Here is a 10,142-nt window from a genome sequence, read left to right on the forward strand (position 1 = left end):
TATTGATGCAATATTTACACTGAAGCTCGCAGGCGGCTATGGTAAGGGGCGTGACATTTCCCGACCAGGCGCCGAGTGGTGCCAATCACAACACACACTGGCCTTGCTAACCAATCACAGCACATTTCGTATTTCAGAAGGCGGGCTTTCATTTGATACAGGAACTATTCGAGCCATTCATGCCAGACTGGGGAGAGAGGTGTTGTAATAATGTAAAATATGTGAAAAATAATGTGTTTTTCGAACAACCTAGTATGAGAGCCTGTTCTAGTACACCCCCAAAACAAGATCAAGACTTTGTAAAAGAGCATAATAGGACCCCTTTAAACAGCACAACTGTTTTCAACATTGACAGTCATCAGAAATGTTTCTTAAGCAGCAAATCAGCATATTTGAATGATTTCTGAAGGATAATGTGACTCTGAAGACCCTGCAGAAAAACCCAGCATTGCTGATTGCTGGATCCCAGCATGGGACGCTGGTTGCTGGTTTGTTTGTCCCCAGCACGGTAAACTGGTGTGCTGGTGGACCAGCAACTATGTTTTGCATGCTGGGACCAGCTTGGGATGCTGGTGTGCTGGTGGACCAGCATTTGTTGTTTTTTGGGTGCTGATATTATCCCAGCAAGACCGCAACAAAACTTGTGTATGTGTTAGATATCGCATTTCTTTTGAAATTGGTTAGTGTTTGTAGTTAAAGACCAAGACAATTTTCCAAATAAATTTTAATAAATTATTTAATAAAGAAAAGCACATGTTTCTGCACTCTAAAAAATGCTGGCTTAAAAACAACCCAACTTGGGTTATTTGGCAACCCAGCGCTGGGTAAATATTGGACAGAAAGAACACATGCTGGGTTATTTTGACCCAGCTGGTTGGGTTAAATGTTTTTACCCACCATGCTGGGTTGTTTTATTTAAGTCATCTATTGTTTAAAAATTATTATATTGCTGGCTTAAAATGGACTGGAAATGAAAAAAAAAAACAGAATTACTAGAGGCAACAGCAATTTAGAGGCAAAAGCAGAAACACAACAACTATAGCCACAAAGCCTTAGATGAAATCAATATCGCACCAGAGGATGATTAGACAACTGCAAAAACAGAATTACCATATTCACTTATTGCAAACCAGTTTGGCTTTATTTCTTTCATATGGTTTATAAAGATTGCTAAAGTCTGTTACCATTATGGTAATTAGTGTTCCCTTTAGTTGAGCACTTGGCCATTGACTTTGGTTAAATGAACTCTGTTTCAGCAATTGTTAAAAGTGCACGCTATCATTATTTTCAATATTTCATGGTCCTAACTGCACTGACATACCTTTTCACACACTGGCCCAGCTAACCAATCACAGCACATTTCGTATTTCAGAAGGCAGGCCTTCATTTGATACAGGAACTATTCGAGCCATTCATGCCAGACTGGGGAGAGAGGTGTTGTAATAATGTAAAATATGTGAAAAATAATGTGTTTTTCGAACAACCTAGTATGAGAGCCTGTTCTAGTACACCCCCAAAACAAGATCAAGACTTTGTAAAAGAGCATAATAGGACCCCTTTAAACAGCACAACTGTTTTCAACATTGACAGTCATCAGAAATGTTTCTTAAGCAGCAAATCAGCATATTTGAATGATTTCTGAAGGATAATGTGACTCTGAAGACCCTGCAGAAAAACCCAGCATTGCTGATTGCTGGATCCCAGCATGGGACGCTGGTTGCTGGTTTGTTTGTCCCCAGCACGGTAAACTGGTGTGCTGGTGGACCAGCAACTATGTTTTGCATGCTGGGACCAGCTTGGGATGCTGGTGTGCTGGTGGACCAGCATTTGTTGTTTTTTGGGTGCTGATATTATCCCAGCAAGACCGCAACAAAACTTGTGTATGTGTTAGATATCGCATTTCTTTTGAAATTGGTTAGTGTTTGTAGTTAAAGACCAAGACAATTTTCCAAATAAATTTTAATAAATTATTTAATAAAGAAAAACACAAGTTGCTGGTTACATGTTTACACAGTAAAATCCCCAGTGTTAAACAAACACTGCTCAGTTTTCATATGGTCCTAATTCATAGAGTCAAAGTAACACTGAATTAGTGTTGCAGTGTTAAAAAAAAGAAAAAGAAAAGAGAAGAGATGTGCAGACAGCACAACTACAACTGACTTACAGTCACACAGCCTTATATGAAATCAACTGCAAATTAAATTAATGATATCTCACCAGAGCATGCTTAAACATCTTCAAAAACATTATCTCAATGTTCAATTATTACAAACCATTTTGTCTATATCACTTATTGCAAACCAGTTTGGCTTTATTTCTTTCATATGGTTTATAAAGATTGCTAAAGTCTGTTACCATTATGGTAATTAGTGTTCCCTTTAGTTGAGCACTTGGCCATTGACTTTGGTTAAATGAACTCTGTTTCAGCAATTGTTAAAAGTGCACGCTATCATTATTTTCAATATTTCATGGTCCTAACTGCACTGACATACCTTTTACTATGTGCACTTTTTGAAATCAGTGACTGACAGCTGGATTTGGACATATGTGACTTCCCAGATAAGTATGAAAGTCTTTAAAAACAACAACTTTCAGTTTTGAACTTTCATTATGAAGTTGTTATTAACTGTCCCATTGAAAGAGCTCTTCTCATAACCCCTGTTATCCAATGTACACAAGCTCTTTTTAACTGATTTTAACTGACAGCTGGCCTACTGACACTCAACCCTACAAAGCCCATGCTGGTGATCCAGCATCACCAGCTCCATTTTGCTTGAGAACAGCATGCTTGGATATGCTTGTCCACCAGCTAAACCAGCACTATACCAGCATCAGTCAGCCTGGACCAGCACTATAACAGCACTAACCAGCATAAACCAGCCTAAACTAGCACTATACCAGAACTAACCAGTCTAAACCAGCACTATACCAGCATAAACCAGCCTGGATCAGCACTATACCAGCACTAACCAGCACTATACCAGAACTAACCAGCATAAACCAGCATGGATCAGCTTGAAATCCATGCTGGTTTATACTGGATTTTTCAGCAGGGGACTGGAGTAATGATGCTGAAAATTCCAATGTCTTATAAACAGAAGCCATTCATGGTAAACAGTGTTTCTGATATTAAACTAAACTGAAATAGAGTCTGCAGAATGCTCAAGTGTTTTAGGGTGTATTCACACCAGGAAAGTCCGCTAGTTCACTTGCTTTGGTCCGGACCAAATACAATGTTGATTTTTTTTCTTTGGTGCGTTTTGCTTTCACACTGCCCTTTTTGCAAGTGAACCAGAAACTAAACAAAACCACACGTGTGCTTGAGGTCATTCATTCATTGGTTCATCCATTCAACCGTACCAGAGTTCATTTGGAAGCGGACCGAGACCACCTCTTCAGCTGGGTCTCGGTACGGTTGTTTGGTCCGCACCCGAGTGCCATTACTGTATTCACACCTGCCCAAAAGATCCGCACCAAAGGGGGAAACGAACTTGAGTTCGATTCAATCAAACCAAACAAGACAGGTGTGAATACACCCTTAATCACATATAATTTCTGACATTTCGATGTGTGCAAATTCTCACTCTGAAATTTCCCAGCACACTCCAATATAATGTGTCAATTGTTCCAATTTATTTTGAAGAGCTTTTATTTCATTGTGAATAGAAAAGGTTTGCAATGAAGTATTCAGTTACAAGTGTTTTGGTCATTCAGAGATTCATTGTTGTGCTTTGTAAGTGCTATGTAATTGTCTTCAAACTTGTTTTGAAAGCAGAGCACATGAGGGAAACATAATTGTACTTTAAAATATTCTCTTTTCATTATCTCTAACTCGCTCTGTCCTCTTTTTTCCTGACCTGCTTTCTATCTTCACAGAGCTACGAGAAGCCTTCAAAGAGTTTGATAAAGACAAAGACGGCTTCATTGGCTGCAAAGACCTGGGGAACTGCATGAGAACCATGGGATACATGCCCACTGAGATGGAGCTCATCGAACTGAGTCAGCAGATCAACATGAACTGTACGCAACAACACATCAACATGTTTTGTTCAACATTTATTTAGAAATGTAGGTTATATATGTGCTCTGTGTGGTGCTGCCTACATACACTCTTAAAAATAAGGAGGTTTTCACAGTAATGCCATAGAAGAAAACGTTACTAATCTAAATAACCTTTTGTGCAATGGAATGGTTCCATGGATGTTGAAGGTTCATCATGGAACCAAAGATGCCAATAAAGAATCTTTGTGGAAGTTCACTAACAGCATGTGTCTTCTGTCTTATAGTGGGAGGACATGTGGACTTTGAGGACTTTGTGGAGCTGATGGGCCCCAAACTTCTGGCTGAGACGGCAGATATGATCGGAGTAAAGGAATTGAGAGATGCTTTCAAAGAGGTGAGGTAGGCCTGCACAATTTGTGGAAAAAAGCAAATTGTGTTTTTTCTGATATATTTTTCCTGCAATGTAAAATGCAGTTTTAAAAAATTAAATAGCATTTTCTTAAATTGCAATTTAAAAAATAAATAACAATAATAATAATAGTAATTATTATTATAAAAAAATTATATATAGAATTATGAATTATATCAATTATCTAAAAATTATATGAAATTATCTAAAAATTATTATTATTATTATAAAAATGACTAAAAAACAAAAGAAAAATATTACAATTGTACTATTTTGAAAATATTGAGAATTTAAGAAAAATAATATCGCCATAATTTTATTTTACATCACAACGGTAAAATGAAACACACAGCACATACATTTATTTAATATAATATAATCACAGCCTTTACGATTAGGTAATTGCACTAAGCCATATTGCCATTTTGATTTTATTTCAATTAATAGCGGTGCTTTTAAAAAGGTGAGGTGCAATTTTTCTGATTAAAATGTACTTTAAAATGTGATTTTTAAAAAAAAAATGTTTTGATTAAAAAAAAAAATCTAGGTTTGGTGTGCTTGTTGGTAGGCCTGCACAATTTGGCCAAAGTAAAATAATAGTAATAATAATGTTATTATTTTATTATTATTACTAAATAAAATATAAAAATAATAATAAAAAAAAAACAAGAAATATTACTACTGAAATATTTCACAAAATTAATAATAATAATAATTATAATAGCAATAATAATTATTGTAAAATTACAATACTGATAAAACATGCAGTGCATATATTTATGTATATATTTATTTATTTAACACACAACCTTTGGGATTTGATAATTGTAGTACGAAATCTAAGCCATATCACAATTTTGATTTTATTTCAATTAACAATGCAGCGCTAAAGTGAGTGGTGCCAGGTGACGTCACACAGAACAACAACAGCACACCAATAAAATGGCAAAAAAAATAAGCTGTAAATATGGTAGATATAGAAGTAACATTTGACACAGAACAGTTGCTCTCAGCTTGAATGCACATTTCACTTCACGCGTTCCTTTAAAACAGTAAAATTGCCCAAAATTGTCATGGAGAGCAGGAACGCTTGAATACATTTAAACCTCTTACCACTCTTCTTTTGTTTCCTTTCTCTCAGTTCGACACCAACGGAGACGGTCAGATCAGTACAGCAGAACTAAGAGAGGCCATGAAGAAACTGCTGGGCCAGCAGGTGCGTTATATACTTTGCTGAAAAGCTTTTATAGCTCTCATCCAATTCTCCTTTCATTCTTTTATTGATTCTTATTCCATCAGGTGGGTCACAGAGATCTGGAGGACATTCTGCGGGACATCGATTTAAACGGAGACGGGCACGTGGACTTTGAAGGTGAGCCACCTTGTGTTTGCTATGCTAATTAGTAATGCTAATTTCACTGCCGCAGTGTCTTTATTGCTGTGCTAGGTGTAGAGAATTGGTTTATGCAGCATAGGAGAAAATGTTCGCTATGATCTGTCCACAATAATCTAAACAATATTACATTCACGTTCCCTTCCATGTCTCTTGTCCATATTTTGGAATCCGCAGTAAGATTTAATTATGGAAAGCAATAATTCCAAGGTTTAATCCCAAATGTAATGAGTTTTTTCATCTCATTTTGATCTCAAAGTTATTAAAGTAGCAATCAACCTTTTGAAAAGTACATTTCTTGAGGGAAAACGGATTTTGGAGGGACAAATACGTAGACGTACTCTAGTGTTCACAGCACAAGCTCTTCAGTCTAACCAGAACATTTATTGAAACTAATTGCAAAAAATAGTTCTGTCAGAAAAAGTGGAAAATTACTTTTTATGGAAGAAACCTTGACTAACTTAAGTGGACTTCAGAAAAAATGCAATGCAAAATACAGAATATGAAAAAAAGGACTGAGACAAATGATCCCTATTTCTGGATCCATTATTATTTATTTTGCTCCCTCATGCTGTGAGCCGCTGTGTCACACAGTTTCGCTGCTATTGAATCTCATCCTCGTGAAGGCGGTAAAGTGACAGTAGTAGAGCTGTCAACCAGATTATCTCTTAACCACGGGATTATTTCACCTCTCAGATTAACCACGCTCAAAAAGAGCATGAAAACGGCAAGGACAGAAATAGCTAGCACTGTTATTCGTGCTGATGACCGGAGGTGTGACAGTTGTATGTCCTCTTGTTGTATTTGGAGCTCAGGCTAACTTTGACTCATCCGAGGTCAACAGTACATTTGTTTTGTTTTTTTATTTCGTTATTTATAAAGCAAGAATTTATAGAGCAGCGGTTCCTAAATGATGGGCTGCAACCCAAAACTGGGACACAGACAGCAGAGAAAAACAATGGCAAATGCAAAAATAATACCACACTAATAATATAATTATGCAGAGTTTGGATAGCAAATTATATGCTCTAAAAGGGAGAAAAATGTGTTGTTGTTCATGGCAAAACCACACACACACACACACACACACACACACACAAATAGGATACAGTACTTAAAAAATTGTATCCTATTTTTTAAGAAATTTTCTATAATTGGGTGCAGCAAATTATATGCTCTAAAAGGGAGAAAAATGTGTTGTTGTTCATGGCAAAACCACACACACACACACACACACACACACAAATAGGATACAGTACTTAAAAAATTGTATCCTATTTTTTAAGAAATTTTCTATAATTGGGTGCAATAAATATACTGACATAAGTGCATACATTGTGATAACGTGTAGGGTCACCACTTGATGTAAAATCTGGATCCTTAAGCAAAACCAGTAGGGACCCACTGTTTTATTTATTTATTTATTATGTAATTAAATTTTGGACATGGACATCACAAATACATTGGACAAATCAAATGCATTTGCTTAAGTTTTTTAGCATACATGCTATTTTTCAACACCCTTCCATGGGAGGCTTTAGAAAAAAACAGTAATAATAACATTGCACAAAAAAATTATAATAACAATTCTAACAATAGAAGTAATAAAGGGGGAAAAATTTAATATACCATGAAATTACAAAAGAAAAAAAAAACATATTCAAAATGATTTATATGCATAAGCAATAGAGCAAAGGCGACATCATCAGACAATAACCCAGTGGCCACCGCTGTTTTGTTTTTAGCCATTGTTTAAGTCCTCTGTTAAAAACATTGCCATCAGTCTCTAATTTTAAATTAAGTATGTAAAGCATTCCAGAGTTTTGGCCCCTTTGCAGCGAAAGCAGACTGACCAAAAGAGGTCTTATACTTTGGGACAGACAGACAGTCGCCACTAATAATGGCCCATGAGAGCTCTGGCGCCTACAGGCTAATTTAAATAACTGACTGTTTAAATAAAACCATTTCTGGTCTTTCTTCTATCAGAATTTGTGCGAATGATGTCTCGCTAGAGGAAAGGTGGACAAACCATGTCGTAAACTGGATCTCCTGTGCTCCGGCATAGATAGAGGAGGATGGAGGTGAGGAAAGATCAGGAGGAAGCGGGAGCAGCCTCACAAGAGGAACTTCTGGAACATGACCTCTGACCTTAAAGCACACAAGAAAGAACTGCACTATTACCCTCCATAACAGCTTTCATGAAGCCCAGAAGCCAACAGTGGGAACCAGAGGATGACTCTAATACTGTGATCTCTGAAATATATTTGTGTAATGTTTTTTTTTTTTACCCAATATAAAGCCTGCGAAGGGGCTGATGCAAAAAAATAATAAAAAATGCCCCGAGAGCAACCAATCAAAACAGCAACTGATCAAACTACTCAAGTATTAAAAAATTCACTACTTTCATTTACTGGCATCTCACACCTACTTTGTTACAGTAGGGAGCATCAGATGAACTGCAATAACATTGCCAGTTTCATATTTAAGCTATTTATTAATATTTGTAAAATATAGAAAGATGAGTGTGTATACTTTCCCTTTAAAAGACTCTATGATAGCTTATTACTCATAAAGATTTTATTTTATATATCAATGTACTGGGAAATGCTGGAAACTTTGCTATCAATCATTTGCTATTATTGTACAATACATATGCACTACTGTATGCGTGGACATATTTTTGAAATGAAGAGAAAGATTTGCCATAAAGAAAACATTACATTGCCCTGGTTTGCACACTGTCTTGCATGAATGCTAGTGCTGATACTATTGAGTCAACACAGCCGAGTAGCCTACACTTGTGTGGTTCTGTCATGTATTTAAATGTTGGTAGTTTAGTTAACAGTCCAACAAGCATCATTGATCTTAATACACTATTTGAGACGTACTTTGTGTGAGTGAATGTCTGTGAGTGAGAGAGAGAGGTTGGATTGATTTTCTTGTATCTTATTTGTGTGATTTCAAGTTTGTCTTACCTGAGTTATTCTATGCATGCCAAACCAACTTTTTGTAGAGTGTAGATTTCATTAAAGAGTTGTGCAATCAAACAGTTTCTGATTTGATCTTGTATTCTTAAAACACCAAGACTAATCTGTCGATAATAAAGCAATTGTATTATTGAGCCACATATCTACCTTATTTAAGATAAGAACTACCAGTGTTGCCAATTTAGCAATTTTGTTACTAAATTTAGCAACTTTTCACACTACCCTAGCAACTTGTTCTTCCAAAAGCACCTAGCAACAAATGTAGCTATTTTTAAAATGTATTTGGCAACTTTAACAACTTTTGATAAGTGACTAAAACAATAAAAAGGCACATATTTTCCATCTAAATCAAACAAAATGAGGAAACCAAAGATGCCTAGCAGTACACACATAGTTGCTATTTGCAATTGTTTAATTTAATAATAATAATTGAATATTTGTCTAATTGTTCATTTATGATACACCTTGTTAGTAGCTTGTACCTGCGATTGTTGATCAGTTAGTATACACTGTAAGAAAAATATCTAGAAAAATGGAAAAGGTACTAGTTATTTTCCAGGACATTATCCGTAATCCATTATTCATTATCCATTGTAACCCTGTAACCCGAAAACACAAAATGCTATGCGTAATTTAAAATGCAGGAAAAAAAAAAAACTGTGAAAAATCAATACGGAAAATTCCTTCATATTAACATAGTAGATTGTGCCCTATTTTTATACTGACTAACTGCTAATACACTGCTTAAAACTATAATTGTTCAGAATGTGTAGTTTTACTAGTTTACTAGCTAATAATTTTTTTTTAAATTGTAATTGTTCAAAAATGTAAGTGTTCAATAATTCAGTGTTGTATTTAAAAATACAGTTATTTATATTTTAATATTATATTACGTTATATTATTTTATGAACAAATCTAAATTAACAAAAAAATATTTGTTACCTGAGATTTGGTGTAATTTTGCGTCATAATTACGTAATAATATCATCGTGCAATGACATCATGTCATTTAGCAACTGCCTTAAAAACTTTATCTATCTGTAACTCTTTTCCTATCTTTAATGACATGTAAATCTCAATTTTATTCTTTCAGTTTGTAATGTATTAACAACCCCCTTTTCCTTGTTTTTTTCCTGTTCTTTTTTGTTTGTTTGTTTCTACTTTATTTTTTGTTATTATTTTTTGTCATTTTTATGTTAATGGTTGTATTATTCTATGTGTACTATTCTTGATTTTTGAGCATTAATAAAAAAAATAAAATAAAAAAAAAAGAGCAAGAGATCCAGGAAGGAGAGCTATGCTATCTACGTGTACAAAGTGCTGAAGCAGGTTCATCCTGACACCGGGATC

At 35.3% G+C, this 10,142-nt stretch overlaps 1 protein-coding gene across 3 annotated transcripts in view; it reads left to right on the forward strand.

The window, feature by feature from the left end:
• LOC107758669 (calcium-binding protein 1-like) overlaps nt 1-8,932 on the forward strand; it is a 34,048-nt gene extending 25,116 nt beyond the window's left edge. For 2 of the 3 annotated variants that reach the window (XM_016576470.1, XM_016576471.1), the window contains exons 4-8: nt 3,877-4,020; nt 4,287-4,396; nt 5,553-5,627; nt 5,711-5,783; nt 7,791-7,816. In XM_016576470.1, coding sequence (XP_016431956.1) covers nt 3,877-4,020; nt 4,287-4,396; nt 5,553-5,627; nt 5,711-5,783; nt 7,791-7,816 — 428 coding nt within the window. Of the gene's footprint in view, nt 1-3,876; nt 4,021-4,286; nt 4,397-5,552; nt 5,628-5,710; nt 5,784-7,790 lie in introns of all 3 variants that reach the window. The other variant, XM_016576469.1, reaches the window with a different exon arrangement.
• Nucleotides 8,933-10,142: the final 1,210 nt, after the last annotated feature.

The sequence above is a fragment of the Sinocyclocheilus rhinocerous genome, unplaced genomic scaffold (assembly GCF_001515625.1).
Source record: "Sinocyclocheilus rhinocerous isolate Xijiao unplaced genomic scaffold, SAMN03320098_v1.1 scaffold623, whole genome shotgun sequence".
NCBI classification, from domain to species: domain Eukaryota; kingdom Metazoa; phylum Chordata; class Actinopteri; order Cypriniformes; family Cyprinidae; genus Sinocyclocheilus; species Sinocyclocheilus rhinocerous.